Source organism: Sus scrofa, chromosome 12, assembly GCF_000003025.6.
Source record: "Sus scrofa isolate TJ Tabasco breed Duroc chromosome 12, Sscrofa11.1, whole genome shotgun sequence".
NCBI classification, from domain to species: domain Eukaryota; kingdom Metazoa; phylum Chordata; class Mammalia; order Artiodactyla; family Suidae; genus Sus; species Sus scrofa.
The window spans coordinates 39,574,365-39,596,448 of NC_010454.4; the positions used below are offsets into that span (position 1 = coordinate 39,574,365).

The 22,084-nt window shown below is 46.3% G+C and overlaps 2 protein-coding genes and 1 pseudogene across 2 annotated transcripts in view; 2 read left to right on the forward strand and 1 right to left on the reverse strand.

Moving 5' to 3' along the window:
* The window catches only part of LOC100515857 (C-C motif chemokine 3), a 54,322-nt gene extending 52,716 nt beyond the window's left edge, over window positions 1-1,606 (reverse strand). The window contains exon 1 of the mRNA XM_003131711.5: window positions 1,544-1,606. The gene's annotated coding sequence lies outside the window, so the exon portion shown is untranslated. The remainder of the gene's footprint in view (window positions 1-1,543) is intronic.
* On the forward strand, window positions 4,827-5,396 carry LOC100517778 (annotated as a pseudogene).
* LOC100516039 (C-C motif chemokine 23) lies at window positions 17,157-21,275 on the forward strand. The gene is made up of 4 exons (XM_003131712.6): window positions 17,157-17,317; window positions 19,539-19,589; window positions 20,371-20,482; window positions 20,838-21,275. The coding sequence occupies exons 1-4, from the start codon at window positions 17,260-17,262 to the stop codon at window positions 21,004-21,006; spliced, it is 390 nt and encodes a 129-aa protein (XP_003131760.1). The 5' UTR covers window positions 17,157-17,259; the 3' UTR covers window positions 21,007-21,275.

Below are 22,084 nucleotides of genomic sequence, written 5' to 3' on the forward strand. Positions count from 1 at the left end.
TAACTTTTTTCTCACTCAGACGCCATTGTGAAATCAGCTCTCTGAGCCTCTTCATACTAAAGTGGGAGAGACTAACCAAGGCAGGTGAACGAAACAGGGCAGGACCCATTGGAGCCTTCTCCACATATCCCCTGCTTTAGCTCCTCTCTGAAGTATAACATGTATCTTTTTGGAGGTTTACAGGAATATCCTTATCTGACCTCTGTAGACAGTTACAAGAACAAAGGATTTCTGGAGTTCCCCTTGTGGCTGAGCGGTAACGAACCCTACGGGTATCCATAAGGATGCAAGTTCCATCCCTGGCCTCCCTCAGTGGGTTAAGGATCCGGCATTGCCGTGAGATGTGTTGTAAGTCGCAGACGCAGCGTTTGAATCTGGCATTGCTGTGGCTCTGGTGTAGGCCAGCAGCTGTAGCTTAGATTCTACCCCTAGCCTGGGAACTTCCATATGCCGCAGGTGTGGCCATTAAAAAAAAAAAAAAAAAAAAAAAAAAAAAAGACAAGAACGAAGGATTTCTCCACTAAGAAGTTTGCAACAATCAACCACTCCCCTCCCTCACTCTGCCTTTAAAATGCTTTGCAATTTTCATTTGGAGAGTTCAGAATATTTGAGGGGCACGAACCACCCGTCGCCTTGCATGGCTATGCAATAAACCTTTCTCTGCTCCAAACCCCGATGTTTTGGTTTGTTTTGCCTCACTGTGCATTGGGCACACGGACTTGCACGAACATTAACAAGCCTTAAAAGGCCAAAGCTAAAAGTCAAGAATCAGCCATGAGGTGGGACTATCTGGTGGCTTCTGGGCTTTGGGGCCACCCAAGCCTTCCAGGAAGGATGGAAGGAAGGGCAGGAAACACTCCAGCACAGGCAAAGGTCTGATGGTGCAGGGCCAAAGGGAGGAAGGCAGTAAGGAGAGCTAACAAAACCCGAGACACATAATCCTACAGACAGCCCACTGCCACTTGGCCCACCAGGGAGGGGAGACAGCCGGTCACAGCAGGGAGAAAAGGGGCTGAGATTTATGGAGCACCTACTGTGTGAGGCACTCGAAGGACAGGGCGTCAGCTGATCCCCCCACAACCCTATGGGGCAGATTCCCATTTCTGGATGAGGACATTCAGACTCAGTGAGGCCAGGTCTTTTTTTTTTTTTTTAATAGGGCCGCACCTGTGGCATATGGAGGTTCCCAGGCTAGGGGTCGAATCAGAGCTACAGCTGCCGGCCTACACCACAGCCACAGCAATGCGGGATCCGAGCTGCATCTGCGACCTACACCATAGCTCACGGCAACGCCGGATCCTTAACCCACTGAGCGAGGCCAGAGATCCAACCCCCATCCTCATGGATACTAGTCAGGTTCGGGTTCGTTACCGCTGAGCCACGACTGGAACGCCAAGGCTAGGTCTTGAAAATAATGTGTCTCATTGGACAAACCCCGAGAGGATGAGCCTACCCTGTTAGCACAAAGCCACACTGGGTAGCTGTGCCCATTCAGCATGTGAGTGGCCAGTTCCGAAGGAACCAAGACGTGGGTCTTGCCTACCTGACAGCGTGGACCTGCCCGCGGCTCCTGCAGGCTTCCTCACTGCAGAGAGCGGCACCTGGTCCCCAGCCCTGACCCCACCTCCCGCTTTAGCAGATTGGCTGTTCAACCAGCCAATCCCCGCCATCCCTGAGACCCTGCTCCGCCTTCCCTTGAGCAGAGCTGAGTGCAGCCTGATCGTTTTCACCTGAGGGACAGCAGCAGCCTCCGAACTGGTTTCTCCACCCTTGGCCCCCTGAATCCATTCTTCACAAACTACTCAGAGTGAGCTCACCAGAAGGTAAAATTGATCATGCTTAAAACACACCAAAGGATCCTCAGGATAAACCCCATCTCCACAATACAGCCTGTGTCGCCTGTGCATTCTGACCTCTGCCTGCTCTCCAGCCTTCTCAGGAACTCCCTTCCCCTGCTTTCCGGGTTCCAGCCACACTCAGCTCCTGACATGTGCTAGGATTTCCTGCCTCAGGACCTTTGCACAAGCTATACCTTACCCGTATTCCTGTTTTCCTTGCTATTCAATCTACCTTACATCAATCAAATGTTTTCAAACAGGTACTCTCTGAGCCCCCAATATATTCCTTTCCATTGTATTGTTTATTCCAATGTATAAGTATCTACTTTTGTGATTATTTATTTAATGTTTGTCTCCAGGACAACAAGGACACGATCTTTTGGCTCTTCATGGCATTTTTGGTGCCAAGCAGAAGGCCTGGCAAATTGAAGGCACTTGGTAAATACGTAGCATATAGATGGACAGATGGACAGATGGACAGGCAGATGTTCTTACAGGAAGCGCACATTGATTTTTCCTTTTGCCTCAGGTTCTAATATGACTTGGCATTGCGCTGTTACTAATCCTGTCTTTATTTAAATTTTTGATATTTCATTCATCATGGGGTTTAGCATTAATATTTATTTTTTAATATTTCTATTAAAATGTTACTTCTGTTGATTATTGAGTTTTTTCAGTGCCCCCTTCAATTTTCTACCCAAGGTCAGTACCTCATTCACCACTTCCAAGCCCCAGCCCTGCCCAGACTAAGGGACTAAAAAATGGTAACTGTTGCTAAGGTAATTATTATCATACAGATAAGACACAGTAGGACAATCACAGGCTTGAGAGTCAGACAAACTTAGGTTCCAACCCAGCTCATTCATTGATCAAATACCCATTTATCTATTTTTTCACTTTTTAGGGCTGCATCTGTAGCATATAGAAGTTCCAAGGCCAGGGGTCAAATCAGAGCTGCAGCTGCCAATCTATGCCACAGACACAGCAACTAGGGATTTGAGCCGCATCTTCCACCTACACCACAGCTTGTGGCAATGCCAGATCCTTAACCCACTGACTGAGGCCAGGGATTGAATCCATAACCTCATGAATACTAGTCAGGTTCTTAATTTTTTTTTTTAATTTTTATTTTTTATTTTTGTTTTTTTTGCCTTTTCTAGGGCCACTTCCTGTGGCATATGGAGGTTCCCAGGCTAGGGGTCTAATCAGAGCTGTAGCCGCCGGCCTACACCAGAGCCATAGCAGTGTGGGATCCGAGCCGCGTCTGCAACCTACACCACAGCTCACGGCAACGCCGGATCCTTAACCCACTGAACAAGGCCAGGGATCGAACCCGCAACCTCGTGGTTCCTAGTCGGATTCGTTAACCACTGCCCCATGGTGGGAACTCCACTAGTCAGGTTCTTAACCTGCTGAGCCACAATGGGAACACCAATCATTCATTTATTGATACATGTGTTTGATGGTACCTTGAGACCCTACTCTGTGTCGCCAATCTCTCACCCTGCTGGATACAGTGTGACAGAAACACACAGTCCCTGCTCTCAGGGAGCTTCCAGTCTAGAAGCTCTGCCGCTGACCAGCTTGTGATCTTCTGTGAATCATTCCTGAGTCTCAAAGTTCTTCCTCTGTAGCAGGGTAAAAACAACAACAATAACACCACCACCACCGACAACAACAACAACAAAAATAATAGTATCGCCTGTATTGCACAAAGTTTGGGAATTTTAGCAATCAGGTATGTCAATAGACATAAACCCATATCCCAATATCCCCATACAATACCCTATCTAGTATTATATGCAGTTTCAAGGCAGAGGCCCAGAAAAGGTAATTGTCCAGTCTGGGGTCACACAGCCTTCAGAAGCAGAAACAAGGGCAAATCTAGTTTCTCTGCTCCATGGTCAAGGTTCTGCTCTGCTGCATACAGACAAACCTCCCCTTCCATCACAGCATCTTCCTGAGACCTCGGGGAGTGGGAAATGGTGGTGACCCATTCCCTTTGCAAGAAGGATGTCCTGTGCTGTTGTGGCCCGCTCTGGGCAGAGCCCAGCTGGGAGAGGGTCTGAGGGGAGGAGGAAGAAAGGTGTGAGAAAAAGATAAATTAAAAATAGGAGAAGGAGTTCCCATCGTGACTCAGCAGTAACAAACCCAACTGGTATCCATGAAGACACAGGTTCAATCCCTGGCTTGGCTCAGTGGATTAAGGATCTGGTGCTGCTCTGAGAGGAGGCTCGGATCCCGTGTTGCCATCGCTGGGGCACAGACCAGCAGCTACATCTCTGATTCGATCCCTAGCCTGGGAACTTCCACATGCAGCAGGTGCGGCCCTCAAAACACACACACACACACACACACACACACACACACAGAGTTAAGAGAGGCATCCAGAGGAGAGGCCAGGTCATACCCCTTCTGGGGTCTTGCCACCTCCTCCTCCTTCCCTTCCGTGGGGACACAAAAGCAGGTCTGAGTCTCCTAGTGGATGCTACTCAGCTTCACACCACCCTCCTCCTGGCAGAAGCAGAGGCTGACCTGACCATGCTGTCCCTCTTCCGTCTCTCAAAAAACCCCCACACTGGGGAGTTCCTGTTGTGGCGCAGTGGAAATGAATCTGACTAGGAACAATGAGGTTCTGGGTTCCATCCCTGGCCTTGCTCAGTGGGTTGAGGATCCTGCGTTGCTGTGAGCTGTGATGTAGGTCACAGACATGGCTAGGATCTGGCGTGGCTGTGGCGTAGGCCAGCAGCTATAGCTCTGATTTGATGATTTGACCCCTAGCCTGGGACCCTCCATATGCCACGGGTGCAGCCCTAAAAGGACAGAAAGACAAAAAAAAAAAAAAGAAGAAGCAAACCCACACAGTTTGTGACAAACTATTTTCAGACTTTTTCCTCTCTGCCCCGAAGCAGTTGCCCTCAGCAAGTGAAGCGAAGCCAGCAGGGCCTGGGAAGGGGGACAGGGGTGGGAGTTTTCCAGGGGAGGTGCAGACTTCTGAACACCTGCCAGGTGGAAGGACACCGGGAGAAGCTGGGGGCCTCCTGTCCTGGGCTAGACCTGCAGGGAGATGAGGGGAGCTGGCAGGTAAAGAGGGGCTGAGTCTGAGAGGGAGAAAATGAAGAGGGTTTTGCCTGAGGGGCACATGGATCACTGGGAAAGACACTGCCAGCAGGAAGGGAAGGATCGACTCATATTTGTGACCAAAGACCAGGAAACTCCAAGCAACACGGAGCTGGTGGCGGACAAGCCCAATGATCTATACGAGGAACACAGATGGACTGTGCCCAATGGTGACATCAACTGGAACTGCCATGTCTCGGAGGAGAATGGCCAGTGGCCCGTGTGGAGAACAGTTCGAGTCAGCCTTGTCGTGCTTCCACTACAGCAGGAGGATGTCAAGGGGATGGACTGCGTAGACCAGTTCTGGGCCACGCAGGGGTGCAGGCAGACGGACTGGGACCTCTACCCCCAAGAGGAAGAGGAGGAGAGGCCGGCGGATCAGAAGAAACAGCTGCTGCTGAGGCCGCCACAACCAAAGAGGAGGAGGGGTCCAGCTAGTGAAGACGGGGCGCCAGCACGGGGCTCCAGCCTCCTGAGTAACCTGAACCTCTTGGAAACGCCTTTAGGTCCCTCTCCAGGAAAGTGTCTTTCCTTCTGTTGTTCTGTGAACTGTAATGTACAGAGTAGCTTATCGTGCTGATCACCGGTCTTGACTCCATAAGACATGCGGTTGTACACATGTGGGTCTCTCGGGAACCTATGACCTTATCGGCCACCATAGCCCCACTCCTGAATTCTCTTTTCATGCTGTCCTGGATTTTGCCACTTTAAAATAATGGGCTGAATAATCTCAGCAACCTGAAATCATTCTTCTTTTTTTTTTTTTTTTTTTTTTTTTTTGCTTTTTAGGGCTGCACCTGTAGCCTATGGAAATTCCCAGACTAGGGGGTTGAATCAGAGCTGCAGCAACACCAGATCCTTAACCCACTGAGCCAGGCCAGAGATAAAAGCCACAACCTCATGGCTCCTAGTCAGATTGTTTCTGCTGTGCCACAACGGGAACTCCCCAGAAATCATTCTGAAAGTGTCTCTTGTGAGTGATGGAGTTATTATGATTCACTATGTCCCTTTACTAGGTGTTATACCCCACTGGAAAATGAAATTGAAACAAAACATCTTCCTTTAAGAATGCTGTAGTGGGCCTGGGCATATATCTGGACAAAACTTTCATTCAAATAGATGCACGCAACCCCTATGTTCACTGTAGCACTATTCACAATAGCCAAGACATGGAAACAACCTAAATGTCCACCCATAGATGAATGGATAAATAAGAGGTGGTATATACACAATGGAATACTACTCAGCCATAAAAAAGAACAAAATAATGCCACCTGCAGCAGCATGGATGGAACTAGAGACTCTCATACTAAGTGAAGTAAGTGAGAAAGAGAAAGACCAATACCATACAATATCACATATCTGGAATCTAATATATGGCACAAATGAACCTATCCACAGAAAAGAAACAAACTCATGCACAAGAACAGACTTGTGGTTGCTGAGATGGGGGAAGGAGTAGGTTGGACAGGGAGTATGGGGTTGTAGATGCAAACTATTGCCTTTGGGGTGAATAAGCAATGAGATTCTGCTGTACAGCCCAGGAACTATGTCCAGTCACTTGTGATAGAACATGATGGAAGATAATATGAGAAAAAGAATGTATATATGTATGCATAACTGGGTCACCTTGCTGTACAGCAGAAATTGACAGAACGCTGTAAATCAACTATAATAAAAACGTTTAAAAAATAAATAAAATACAAACAGCTAAATATTTTCTGGGGTGGGGGGAGAATGCTGGAGTGGAGCTGTGTGTCGCAGAAGAGGCAGGATGGCAGACCTGGAGTGTTTGGGGAAGCAGTGCTTCCCTCTTGATGCATTTGGCTTCTAGTTTTGCCATGAGCTCCAGGTTTTCTGTTTTTGGAACGCAGAGCTTTCTGAATCCCTTCATTCACGAAGGGATTCACCACAGCTCACGGCAACACCAGATCCTTAACCCACTGAGCAAGGGCAGGGACTGAACCCGCAACCTCATGGTTCCTAGTCGGATTCGTTAACCACTGCGCCATGACGGGAATTCCATGAAGGAATTATCTTTAAGTACTGATTACCATGTTAAACGGCCGTGCTCGTTTATACATTATGTGTATAGTGTGGACACACAAAGCATACCTCACATTTTATCACTTCTATCAGAATACCTTGCTCTGAACCACAGCTTTGCCCCTTTCCAGCCCTATGAGCAAATTACTTCAATATTCTGTGCCTCTGTGGCCTCACCTATAAAAAGGGGTGATGAATGTACCTATTTCACAGGGTTGTAGTGAGGTTATAACTACAAAACATTTTTAAAAGAGTAAGTGGTTGGTGTCTTATTACAACTATTTGTTATTACCACTATTTGCAGTTACCTCTAACGAAAAGGTTCTTCCTGCTTTCTCTGCAATTATTATTATTATTTTTTTTTTTTAGGGCCCCACCCAAAGCCTATGGAAGTTCCTAGGCTAGGGGTCAAATTGGAGCTACAGCTGCCGGCCTACGCCAGAGCCACAGCAACTCGAGATCCAAGCTGTGTCTGTGACCTCCACCACAGCTCACAGCAACACCAGATCCTTAACCCACTGAGCAAGCCAGGATTCAAACCTGCGTCCTCATGGATACTATTCGGACTTATTACCACTGAGCCACAACGAGAGCTCCTGTCTCTGCATTTTAACAGCCGAAAAGTCTCAGTCCAATTTTTGAGAGCCAGCTCAAAGGCCATTCCTTTCATGAATGTTTCTCATCATCCTAATCCAAAGAGATCTCTGTCTCCTTCTTCTGAAATCCTCACTATGGTTCCACAGCTCTGGATGGCAGGGACTTCCTCAGTCCTTTCCACCTCTACCCCAAGTAGAATAAAAAAAACACAGTAGACTTTCTTAACAAGCACTAGTTTAATTAAAAGCAATAAGCCTACCTCTCCCGACAAACGAAAGCTCTGGACCAGAGAGCTTCACTGATGACATCTACCAAACATTTAAAGAAATAACACACCAAACTCTTCCAAAAAACAAGAGGGAGCAATACCTCCTAACTTATCCTGTGAAGGTAGCGTTACCCTGATCTATGAGCGTATTTTCACATAAAAACGTGTACGTGAATGTTCAGAGCATCACTGTGGATAATGTTCTCAAATTAGGAAACAAGCCAAGTGTCCATCAAGTGATTCATGGATCAACTATCTGAGATATAGCCATACAATGAAATATTATCCAGCCATAAAAAGGAATGAGCACGGATTCGTGTTACAGCATGGATGAACTTTGAAGATATTATATTCAATGAAAGGAGCCAGATACGAAAGGCAACATAGAGTATGATTCCACTTATACTATGAAGCATCCAGAACAGGCAAGTCCACAGAGACAGAATGCACACTAGTGGTTGCCAGGGGCTGGAGGTGGGAATAAAGGGAGTGACTATTTGGGGGGCATAGAGAACGCCTTTTGGGGTGATGAAAATCTGGAATCAGATAGAAGTGATGGTTACACAAAAGGCAAATGTACTAAATGTTACTAAATTGTACACTTTAAAATGATTCATGGTTAATAGTATGTTATGTGAGTTTTATCTCTATAACAACGACAACAAAGGGCAATACGTTTCCTCTTGAATGAGGAACTATTACCCCTGCTTTCAGCGAACTTAGATTACGCCATCTTCATTGTCCAAAGAGGAAATTATCAAATTGCTTTTACTCATAATGAATCACTCTAAAACTTGGTAGCTTGAAACAAGAGTTAATAAGATACACCTGCACACCTATTAGAACGGCCAACCCCTGGAGCAATAACAATATCAAATGCTGGCAAGGGTGTGAAACAACAAACTCCCATTCATAGCTGGTGGGAATGCAAAAGGGCACAGCCGCTTTGGAAGACGATTTGGGAGCGTCTCACAAAACTAAAGATACTCCTTTCATAAGATCCAGCAAGCATGCTCCTTGGTATTTATCCAAAGGATCGAAAATTTGTGTCCACACAAAAGCCAGCACACAGATGTGTGTAGTAACTTTATTCATAATTGCCAAAACGTGTAGGTGACTAGGTAAAGAAATGGCAGTACCTCCAGAGAAAGGACTATTTAGCGCTAAAGTGAATGAGCTATCAAGCCATGAAAAGGCAAGGAGGAATCTTAAAAGGCTATTACTAAGTGAAAGAAGCCAATCTGAAGATGCTGCATGATGCCAACCATATGACATTCTGGAAAAAGCAACAAAGATAGTAAAAACCTCAGTGATTGCTCTCTTGGGGGTGGGTGGGGAGGGCAGGTAAGTAGGCAGAGCATAGAGAATTTTTAGGATAGTGAAAATACCCTGTGTGGTACCATAATGACGGATACACGTATGCATTCCTCCAAACCCACAGAATGTGCAAGATCAAGATTGAACTGTAATACAAACTATGGCCTTTGGGTGATTAGGATGTGTCAGTAAGGGGTCACTAATGGTAACGAATATTACCAGTCTGGTGGGGATATTCATAATGGGGAAGGCTGTGCATTTTGGGGGTAGGAGGTGTACGGGAAACTTTTTTTTTTTTTTTTTTTTGCTTTTTATGGCCGCCCCCGCAGCATATGGAATTTCCCAGGGTAGGGGTCAAATCAGAGCTATAGCTGCCAGCCTGCACCACAGCCACAGCCACACCAGATCCAAGCCACATCTGCAAGCTACACCACAGCTCACAGCCACGCCGGATCCTTAACCCACTAAGGCCAGGGATCGAACCTGTGTCCTCATGGATAGAAGTCAGATTCGTTTCCGCTGCACCATGGTGGGAACTCCCGTAAGGGAAACTTCTGTAAGTTTTTAAACATTTTTTTAATGTTTAATAAGTGCCAGCACTTATTATTTCTCATACTTCCATGGGTTGAATAAATGATTCTCCTGGTCCGAGGCACCTCAGCTAGTGTTGGATGGTCTAGGATGACCTATCAGCTGGAAAAGTCCTCCACATGGTCGCTTAACCCTAAGAGGCTACCACAGGCTGGTACGCATAATGATATAAAGGTTCCCTGTAGAAAACTAGCACAAGCCTCAATCTGTGGTACTGTTCCAGTTACTGTTTGCATCACACATTCTATTGTCTCATTGTCAAAGGGAGTCACATAGCCAAGACTAGAGTCGGTATGGAAGGGACTTCCCAAGGGCATGCATACTGGGTGGGGAGAGTTTCCACAGCCATTTTTGGGATTTGTGAGGTTGTGTTTTTTTTTGTTTTTTTAGGGCTGCACCCAGAGAATATGGAAGTTCCCAAGCTAGGGGTCAAACTGCAGCTACAGCTGCTGGCCTACGCCACAGTCACAGCAATGCGGGATCTGAGCCACATTTGCAACGTATGCCACAGCTCACAGCAACACTGGATCCTTAACCACAGCAAGGCCAGGGATCGAATCCACATCTTCATGGATACTAGTCAGGTTCGTTTCCCCTGAGCTACAACAGGAACTCCTACTGCAGCCATTTTTGCAAATAAGCTACCAAAGTTAGGAAGAAGTCAACTATTTAAACCAAGACACGATCGCTGAGAGCCAAGCTAGAATGAGAAGTGCTGGGTACAAAACGGAAGCTCCTTGATTTGACTTGATATCACCAAGTCGTGCAGGAAATGGTCAGAAGAGACCTGAGGATCCCCATCCATTTGTGACCACAGAGCAGTTCCAGTTCTACATTATAGAACAGACTTCAGCTGTGGCCTCTCTAATGGAATATCCTTGTTTGGATTTGCTGTGTTTCTCTAAAGAGGTCCTGGGCCCAGTCTTATGGACATCAGGAGAAACAAGCAGACACGTTGGTTAGAACTGGTATTCTCCTTACTGCTTAAAATGAAAGGTTTTCCCATGTGCAAGAGTGAGGTCATTTAAGATCATACACAAGGAAGTTTTCATTGTGGCTCAGCAGGTTAGGAACCCAAGTAGTCTCCATGAGGATGCGGGTTCAATCCCTGGCCGTACTCAGTGGGTTAAGGATCCAGCGTTGCCACAAGCTACAGCATAGGTTACAGTTGCCGCTCAGATCTGGTGTTGCTGTGGCTATGGTGTAGGCTGGCATCTGCAGCTCTGATTCAACCCCTAGCCTAGGAACTTCCATATGCCATAGGTATGGTCCTAAAAAGAAAAAAAAATTAATTAAAAAAATGTTTCTGGTATAAAAAGCAAAAAAGAATGCTTTAAAAAAAAAAAAAGGTCATACACAAGAATGGAAGAGGCACACACAGATTATTTCCAAACACAGATATTTATATAAAGAATTTACATGGAGGAGGCAGGGAAGCCCAGAGAGTCAGCTCACCAGCCACCCTGAGTCTGGTTCTGATCGGTTCTGCCCCAACATTTACAGTACCCAGGGCCAGAATCCAGAAAGAGTCCCCCTATCAGGTGTGCCGATACTTGGAACTTATAAACAAGCAAACAAATTTAAAAGTACAATGAATTGCTTAATACTGCAACCATGTAAAACCACTGCACACACAGCCCCATTTGGGTGTCCACTGCAGAGACTAGAGCACAGAAAGAAGCAAGAAAATGAAGACAGAGCACTGCAGGGGAGCAACGCTTTGCTCTGCAAGAATGGCTGGTGGTCACGCTATCTGAGAGGGAAGATTTTGACAAGTGAACTGGCTTATCTCTTCTCTTACCTGAAGCCTTCTGCTGCTCAAATCTTCCCTGCCTTCCCAAGGGGCACCTGCTGTGATGTTGGCAAGGGCAACCCCTAAACCTTCACAGCTTTTGGACTCAGGTGTGTTTCCTTCCAAAGGCACAGGGCAAGAGAGGTGGAGAAGGACTTTCCCTTGAGGCATGAACTGTGTCTGTTTGTTTGTGGGTTTGGTTTTGGCCACACGCATGACCTCTGCAAGTTCCTGGGCTAGGGATGGAATCCGAGCCATAGCTGCAACCTACACCACAGCTGCAGCAATGCTAGATCCTGAACCCACTGTGCTGGGCAGTGCATCAAATCCACACCACCGCAGAGACAATCCCAGGTCCTTAACCTACTGCACCACAGCAGAAACTCCCTGTATTTGTCCCAAGAGTGGATGTTTAGCCTTGCAGGTCATGCTTCACCAGCCCTGAGTACCACATCCCAGGAGAGAGAGATGCCTTTGTGCTCTCTGATGAATTTGTCTAGTGTGTGTTTGGGATGGGAAGAGTGCTCCAAAGCATGGGGTTCAGGCAGTGTCGCCTCCTGTCGGGATCTTAAAGCAGGACCAGTCCTGGGGCTTTGAAAGTTGGCACATGTAAGTGATACCTGTTGTCTGCTACTGGGAGCAACAGTCCCAGGATGTCAACCTACTGCATGATTTGTGTCGGGGTTGCCTAAAGGACACAGCTTGCATGGGCACTGAATGGAACACTTTACTCACCCAGAGAAGAGACAGAGCAAGTTCAGCTTCAACAGTGCGTGTCCGTGCCCCCATGGCCAGTGGGTACCACCTTGCAGCTGACTTAGAGCAATGATCTGTACCCATCCTTCTTGGGCTACAAGGGAAGGGTCCCATTCCCTCCCCACCAGGAATGGATTTAATAGTGGGGTTGGCCTAGTGCCCTGTGTTACATGCTTCACCAAAACAAAAGGAGCCCACATTGAGTTCAGAACAGAGAAGGATAATCCCACCCACGACGATAAGCCCAGTACGGCTGTGCAGCTCTGTATCTCTGGGGAAAGAAGTGTTCCAGCCCCAAGGCCACTCTTCCGCAGCCATGATGGGGTTGAAAGACCCCATACACCAGATGCCTTTCCCAGTGGGATGTGCAGCTGGCCTGCGAGAGAACTTGATCCCTTGATCACCACCTCACCTTTGCTTAGGACAACAACCTGAACTGAAGGGACCTTCCTTCCTCGCCACATAGCCATCAGCCGAGGCCAGGCACCTGGGATGGTTTCACTTGGAAACTCAAAGAACAGCAACCAATGCAGGGAAGAACCCCCACCTCAGGCCTCACTCCTGAAAAGGGCTCTGAGCCTGGAATACCATCCTGAGACTTCAGGACCTGCCCAGGACGCAGACCCCTAACACCTGGAGTGATGAGAAAGGAGTGATGGGGGAGCTAAAAGTCACAGCAGAAAGTTCCCAGCGACGAAGTGCAGGTCTGATAATGAGGGGCTACCCCAGAGAAGGGACACCTTATCTCCAATATGCTGACCCTGGAAGAATAAAGTGCCATTCCGCCTATGCTAGATAAATGTGTTGTGCAAGCCTAGCTCACAGGATGTGGCAAGAGCAGTGTTTCAGGCAGACATGCCAGGGTATTTGGTATTTCTGTAAGAGAAGAAGTGGGGGAGTCGGCGGTGCTAGGCCGTATTGTGAAATGACTAAAGTAAGTGCTTTCTATAGTAAACACCTTATCTCATCTCACGAGCTGATGTCAGTGAGGTCCAAAGCCCAGTTTCTGGGGCCTGGTAAGTGCTCAGTGAGCCCCGGCTGTTGTTAGCATTGGCCCTGGCAGACCTCTGAGGCTGCAGAAGCTTAGGTGGAGACGCACAACCTGCCGGGCGAAGTAACTAAGAGAGCTGATGTGATTCTTCAGTGACACTTGGGGTCAGGGGAGGAAAAGTAACGACAGACTCAGGAAGTACACAAACGCCACTCACAAAGTGTTTTCTATGCTGAGGAAGCCTAGAAATGGAAGGATGTTGTAAAATCAGACATTTATGCCTCTGCTGTTTCTTTTGTGGAACAAATACGCATTTGGTCCTGAATCAGACACTGAACACCACTTCCACCCCGTCGGCCCCATCTCTTACACTGGCCACCACTACAGCAACCGGTCCTGCCCAGGCCTTGCCCAGCTCCACCTGGGCATCATCTCAGCACCCATGCATTATGCATCCCCTCTTTTCCTGTATCAGGGACCCTCTGGGGCTAGAATGGAGAATTCCTGCAGGAACCTATTTTGTACTCAGGCACTTGTGCAACCTGGAGGTACTGAACAAATACTCTTAATTGCAGGGGCTTGAAAGCCAATGGGGGAGCTTCATAGCAAAGGAGAAAGTCAGGGGCTATATGCATAGAAAGACTGGTCCCATGGAAGGCAACTGGCCTCCTCCCTCAGCCACACCAGGGCTGACGCAACAAGGATGGAGGCTCTGCATGCACCCATCCGTGTGGGCGCTCTCACACCAAGGCCTGTTTAACTATTGTCACAGACGAATGCCTAACCTTCCAGCGGCAGAGGTAGATGTCAAGTCTCATATGGCACCCACCTCCAAGGAGAAAATACAGCCATATGTTGACATATCGATTGTCTTGGACGTCTGCCACCCTGCAAGGGGGAACAATCCAACCTGAGCAGAACTGACACTAACTCCAGATATGTTTTGGTTTTTTTTTCCCTAACAGCAGTACTTTTGCTAGACCCACTGTCCAAGGACCTACTGAACGTCTGATCACTCAGTACGATATTTGTACAACATTGCCTCAGGTCGAAGAAACCACTGTATAGCTAATGATGTCAGTCAGTAGGTATATGGAGTCCACTGGTATTACCACATTCTTAATCACCCAGAAGCAGCCAGATCAAGAGAACGGTGGGATGTTAATAATTTAGCTGAGGAGATAATAAACTTCAGGATTGGGACCTCTCCAGAAGGCAGTATAGGCACTGACTCAAAGGGTGTCAGATGATGCTGTAGCCCCAGGGGCTGAAACACCCAGGAACCAAGGGGATAGTAGGACTGGCCCCTGTCTCCCTGATTCCCAGTCACCTATTGATGGTTCCCATCTCTGCAACATTAGGTTCGGCTGGATTCCTGGGAAGGTGGGGGAGGTAGAGATGCACTAGTAGGAGTACACAGCGTGGGTTCTACTAAGTCTGAAAGAACAAATACACCCAACCTAAAGGAGGCTTGATGTTGGACTAGACATGATAAACGGCACACTGGAGGGAAGTAAGGGGTGGACTGTACTATGTACAACTCCACTTCCTGTCAACTCCACCCCTTACCTCAGCCAATGCTCACTCATCACTTTTCTTAAATTTACATAAGGATAAACATCATGTGGGTGTCTTGCCTCATAACTTTAGCTTCCTGCCCTGGAACTTCTCTAATCCTGAGGTGTGGAGTATATGAAAGAGCACAACACACATGCACAAGCAAACCAGAAGTGTGAAGAAATTATTTGTGACATGTGGAGGGCCAATAGGCACATGAAAAATGCTCAACAGCACTAATTATTAGAGAAATGAAAATCAAAACTACAGTGAGGTACCACCTCACACTGGTCAGAATGGCCATCATTAATAAGCTGCAACTCTGATTTGACCTCTAGCCTGGGAACATCTATATGCCCCATGTGCAGCCCTAAAAAGCAAAACAAACAAACAAAAAAGATACATGACCCCATATGTTCATTGCAGCACTATTCACAATAGCCAAGACATGGAAACAACAAGATGAATGGATTAAGAAGATGTGGTACATATACATGATGGAATATTATTCAGCCATAAAAAAGAACAAAATAATGCCATCTGCAGCAACATGGATGCAACTCAAGATGATCACACTAAGTGAAGTAAGTCAGAAAGAGAAAGACAAGTACCATATGATACCATTTATATCTGGAATCTAAAGTATGGCACAGATGAACCAATCTACAGGACAGAAACAGACTCACAGAGATGGGGAACAGACTTGTGGTTGCTGAGGGGGAGGGGGAGGGAGTGGGATGGACTGGAGATGCAAACTATTACATTTAGAATGGATAAAGAATGAGGTCCTGATGTATAGCACAGGGAATTATATCCTAACACTTGGGATAGAACATGACGGAAAATAATATGAGAAAAAGAATATGTATATATGTATGACTGGGTCGGTCACTTTGCTGTACAGCAGAAATTTACAGAACATTGTAAATCAACTATTAAAAAAAAACTAAAAAAAAAAATGTGTGATCCACCACTGGCCAATGAAAGTTGTTCCCATCATCTATTGCTCTGTAACAAACAACCCAAAGCTTAGTGGTATAAAATGACAACTCTTATGTTCTACTCACCAATTCTATGGGTCAGAAATTCATACAGGGCACAGCCCAGATGGCTTGTCTCTGGTCCATGATGCCTGGAGCATGCCTGAGAACACACAAATAGCAAGAAATGACTCAAAGAGATGGAGAACCATCTAGATCAGTGCTGTCCAATAAAAGCATAATGTAATCACAGGGGTAATTTTAAATTTTCCAGTAGCCATAGTACTACTGAAATAGTACTATGAAATAATTTTCATAATGTATTTTCTTTAACTCAATATATAATATAATATATCAATATAAAAAATTATTGAGCTATTTTATTCCTGGGGAGGGGGATACTACATCTTTGAAACCTAGTATATTGTTTATACTCTCAGAATATTGCAGTTTAGAATAGCCCCCCCTCCTTTTTTTTTTTTTTTTGGGGTCTTTTTAGGGCTAAACCCACGACATAGGGAAGTTCCCAGGATAAGGGTTAAATCAGAGCTGTAGCCACCAGCCTACACCACAGTCACAGCAACGCATGATCCCAGCCGCGGCTGCAACCTGCCCCACAACTCATAGAAATGCCAGATCCTTCACCCACTGAGCGAGGCCAGGAATTGAACCCACATCCTCATGGATACAAGTCAGGTTCTTTACCACTGAGCCACAACGGGAACTCCTGATTTATATTTTAACAGGACCACTCTGGCTGCAATGTTGAGAATGAACTAAAATAGGGCAAGGGCAGCGTGAGGAGACAAATGAGAGGTTTTTGCAAGAATCCTGGTGAGAAACAAAGGTGGCTTGGATCAGGTGGCAAGAGTAGAGGTGGCAAGGAATACTGCGATTCTGGACACATTTTTGAAAGCAGAGCCAACAGCATTTATTAATGAATTGGATGAGGGGGTGAAATAAAGAGAGGAATCAAAGATAAGGGTTCCAGATGACTGGGTTCACACATTAGAGCATTTTCCTCTGGGGATTACCCCCTGATAACAGGCTATCCGTGCCCTTGAATGGGGTTAACTCGTAAGGAAAAAATTCTGTTTAAAGGAGTCAGTGAAACTCCTAGAGGAAGGAACTTTCATGAAATAGTCACTCACTTTGCCTGTATCTCTTGGGCAGTTAGGAAAGCCTCAAGTCATCCTTGCCCTCTACTTCCTGTTGCCTTCATAGCCTTGTTCCCTTTTTTAGAAATAGCCTGTCGTCTATTATATAGCCAAAGAACAAGGCATTCTGACCTCAGCCCTGTGACTTCCTGGTTCTCCTCTTCTTATAAATACAAAGGCAGAGCTGGGATCTTGGGGCATCAGAGAGCCCAGGAGTGCTCAGGCTGGCACAGTCTGCCCACCGAGAAGATGAAGACCTCGATTGCTGCCCTCTCCGTCCTCATCCTTGCCGCCCAGGCTGCGATGGGTGAGTTCACTGAGCCTTCTCACAGGTGGGAAGGTTGATGGTAATTCACAGTCCAGGGAGGAGACACAGAAGGATACCTTTGTCCCAACATGGATGTGGCATTTGTTTAAAAGCAACAGCAAGGAGTTCCCATCGTGGCTCAGGGGAAATGAACCTGACTAGTATCTATGAGAACACAGGTTCGATTCCTGACCTCACTCAATGGGTTAAGGATCCGGTGTTGCCATGAGCTGTGGTGTAGTCACAGACTCGGCTCAGAACTGATGTTGCTGTGGCTGTGGCGTAGGTCAGCAGCTCTGGCTCCAATTCAACCCCTAGCCTGAGAATTTCCATATGCCACTACTGTGGTCCTAAAAAAAAAAGCAAAAAAAAAAAAAAAAAAAAAAAGAAATGAGCTAAAAGTTTAGTTATATTTGCCTAATTAGCATAATACAGGTCCACAACTCATTATCCAAATGTTTTGGGCTAGATGTATTTAGATATATTTTGGAATGCAGAATTTTTGGGGTTTTAAAAAGGTAATACAATATGATCCAGCAATTCCACTCCAGAATATACCCAAAGGAACTGAAAGCAGATACAGGAAGAGACATCTGTATGCCCATACTAGCAGGAGAATGATTTTTAATCGCCAAAATGTGGAAGCAACCCAAGTGCCCATTGACAAATGAATGGATTGAAAAACAGGGCATTTAAAAAAAAAAGGGGAGTTCCTGTCGCGGCTCAGTGGTAATGAACCCTATTAGCATCCATGAGGACACAGGTTCGATCCCTGGCCTTGCTCAGTAGGTTGAGGATCCAGTGTTGCCATGAGCTGTGGTGCAACTCAGATCTGGCATTGCTGTGGCTGTGACCTAAGCCAGCAGCTACAGCTCCAATTCGATCCCTAGCCTGGGAATCTCCATATGCTGCAGGTGTGGCCCTAAAAAGACAAAAAAAAAAAAAAATTCTGAGACATGCTACAACATGGATGAACACGGAAAACCTGATAAGCGAGATAAGCCAGTCACAAAGGGACGAATTGTATGATTCCACTCCTATGAGGCACTGAAAGCAGTCACATTCAGAGACAGATAGTAGAATGGCAGTGGCCCGGGGGTGGGGTGGGGGGGAATGGGAACTTATTATTTAATGGGTACAGAGTTTCAGTTTTGCAAGATGAAAAAATTCCATGGATGGAGTTTGGCGAGTTGTTCAACGTGTGAATGTACCTCATGCTACTGAGCTGTAAACTTTAAAATGATTAAAACTGCCAGCTTTATATTACGAATATTTTACCACATTCTAACAAAAATGCATATTTTTAGTTAAAAAGGTAACACATACCTGCCAGGTATACCTTAACCAAACACGGCAGTATTTCTGCTGCAAGCACATGCAAATATTTATACTAATGGAATAAATAAAGCCTGTAAATAGCCTAACTTCACTCTGGACGGCATTGAGCCACCAAATCAGTTCACGAAAACTTTTTGTTTCCAGAACCCTGTGGATTCCAGAAATGTAAGGAGAGCATTGTGGATTGTGTTACACTGCATAGCTATGGAACTGATGTACTCACGTTGGGTTTGCAGTGGCCTTTTTGTATTTAAAGTCAGGAGAATGTTTTCCTGCCTCAAACGTATTCAAACGTTCCCTGAAAGTGGGATGGATGGGAGTTTGGGGTTAGAAAATGCAAACTGATATCTTTAGAATGGATAAGCAATGAGGTCCTACCGTAGAGCACAGGGAACTGTATCCAATCTCTTGTGAAAGAACATGACGGAAGATAGTATGAGAAAAAGAGTTATATATATATTCTTTCTCTCATGCTATCTTCCGTCATGTTCTATCACAAGAGATTGGATTATTATATATATATACATATATATAAAATAAATATATATGATTGGGTCACTCTGCTGTACAGCAGAAATTGAAACATTGTAAATCAACTATACTTTAATAAGAAATTTTCTAAATAAATTAATTTTTTATGAGACTGACACACTACCTACCGTGCTAACGAGGCACCTTAAATAAATTAATTTTTTTTTTAAAGTTCCCTGAAAACCTCAGGGCCCTGATGCAGAAAATCAGCCTGGAGGCACATCTGGTCTGGTGGTCCAGTATAATTGCCTCCCTACCAGGGAATGGGGTTGAGGAATGAGAGAGAGGGAGATGTTAAGACTGTGCTGCTTCCCAGTAATTTTCTTCCCTCCTCGATTATTCTCTTAAATAGATCTGGCCATGATGAAGAACGTGAAGCAACATTCAATACTGTCTCATGGAGGTAAAGTTTTGTTATGGCGTATATTTTAAAACAGCCACAGAGTTCCCATTGTGGCGCAAGAGAAACAAATTCAACTAGGATCCATGAGGATGCAGGTTCGATTCCTGGCTCAATCAGTGGGTCAGGGATCAGGTGTTGCCATGAGCTGTGGTGTAGGTCACACACACAGCTCGGATCTGGTGTAGCTATGGCTGTGGTGTAGGCCAGTAGCTGTAGCTCTGATTTGACTCCTAGCCTGGGAACCTCCATATGCCGTGGGTGCGGCCCTTAAAAGCAAAAACGAACAAACGAAAAACAGCCAGCAGGTACAGATCTGCTCAATGGCTTCAATCCATCTTTTTATAGGGCCTGGGGGGGTGTGGGGGGGTCCTGTGGGTGGTGACTATCTCCAAGGAAGTTCGGGCTGGGTCATGGGTCCACAGATGGCCTCTTCCATAGATGACCTCTATTCCATCTGGCTGTCCCCAGCGAGGGCTCACCTTGGGGGTGGGGGCAGATGGAGGGTGGAGGGTGCTCTCTGCTGCCCCCTGCAGGCCTCAGATCCTTCCTGTTCTGGAAAAAATGGTCCTGCCCCGTTGCGGTCCTGCCTGGGTGCCCTTAGACACACAGCTCAGCCCTGCAGAGAGTGAAGCAAAGAGACACGAGCAAGGGCTGGGAGAGAAGAAAAACATCTCTTTCGAAGCTTGTACCTTCTCCCCCTTCCCAGCACTTGGGAGGAAAGGGGAAAGGAATCTAGGTTTCTTCAAACTCAATCCTTAGGTGACCTTTTCTCTTGGAGCAGGCTTTCACCGTCCTGCTGACTGCTGCTTCTCTTACACCCCACGAAAAATCCAATGTGTAAACATGAAAGATTATACACTAACGACCAGTGAGTGCTCCAAGCCTGCTGTCATGTAAGTGCCAAGCGCACCCAATGGATCCTGCCAGGTCAGCAGAGGCTCGTGTCCTACGAGGATCCCACAGGGCATCAAGCATGAGATGCTCGCAGTGAAGGGGGCAGCTTGGGGAGGAAGGAGAGGGCAGGAGCAAGGTTGCCCATGAAACCCTTCGCATCACTGAGGGCATCTCAGAGGCAGAGGGAGGGTCTCAGAGAGGAGCTGCTCCAAACCCCTGCAGCAGAGAAAGGAAAGACAGAACGGCCTGGGCTGAGTAGGGAATGGAGGGGCAGGGAGAATGGGGAATGGGGCGCCCCAGCCCCAGCTGCTGAATCTTCCACTGTGTGTAATCTTTCCCCCTCTGGCTCCCCAGCTTCCTCACCAAGAAGGGGCAGCGTGTCTGCACCAACCCTGATGACGAGCAAGTTCAGAAATGCATGTCAGAGCTGAAGCTGACCTCCACCATCAAGGACCTGAAAAGCATACTGCTTAAGAAGGAACACTTTTGGCCCCGGCCACCTCTTGGGGAAGCCTTGGCCTGAATTATTTTTTAAAAAGCAGCAATTACTGTTCTGTTCTGGTTACAAAAGCAAAGCAGAAATAAAGAGTATTCCACTGCACTTCCTTGAACTTTAAGAGGAAGAAGAATCTGTAGGAGTCGCTGGACTTGGGATGTGTGGTTTTTTCCAAAAGGAAACATGATGGTATAATTTTTTAAAGCTAAAAACATGACATTCCAATACAGATTGAATATGCATCCAAGATATATTTAACCTATGAATGAGGGAGCCATTAAACTGATTCAAAGATCCTCTGAGGGACAGAGGTTTACATAGTTTCTTTCTTTCTTTCTTTCTTTTTTTTTTTTTTTTTTTTTTTTTTTTTTTGTCTTTTGTCTTTTTACGGCCACACCTGTGGCATATGGAGGTTCTCAGGCTAGGGGTCTAATCGGAGCTGTAGCCACTGGCCTACACCAGAGCCACAGCCATGCGGGATCCGAGCCACGTCTGCGACCTACACCACAGCTCATGGCAACGCCAGATCCTTAACCCACGGAGCAAGGCCAGGGATGGAACCTGCAACCTCATGGTTCCTAGTTGGATTCCTTAACCACTGAGCCATGACAGGAACTCCCAGAGGTTTATATAGTTGACTGGGGATGGCATCTTGAAATGTTTGCTAAGTGAGAGAAAAACAAATTAATATCCTATAGGGCAATAAATCTGTAACTTTGAGAATTATCTTTTCTACTAGGCAAAAATCAATTGCAACTGTGCTTGACAAAAATTTCCAAGTTAACGTGTAATTTCACAAAGTCTGGGACCTGGTCAATAGTAAATAGAATATCAATCAAAAGTACAGTTCCTGGAGTTCCTGCTGTGTCTCAGCAGAAATGAACCAGAAAAGAACTGGACCAATATCCATGACAATCAATCCCTGGCTTCACTCAGTGGGTTATGGATCTGGCATTGCTGTGAGCTGTGGTGTAGGCCAGCAGCTGAAGATTCGACCCCTAGCCTGGAAACTTCTTGCCACGGGTATGGCCCTAAACAGCAAAAAAAAAAAAAGAAAAGAAAAAGGTACATTTCCCCCTCCTGTATAGCAAAGGGAACTCAACCC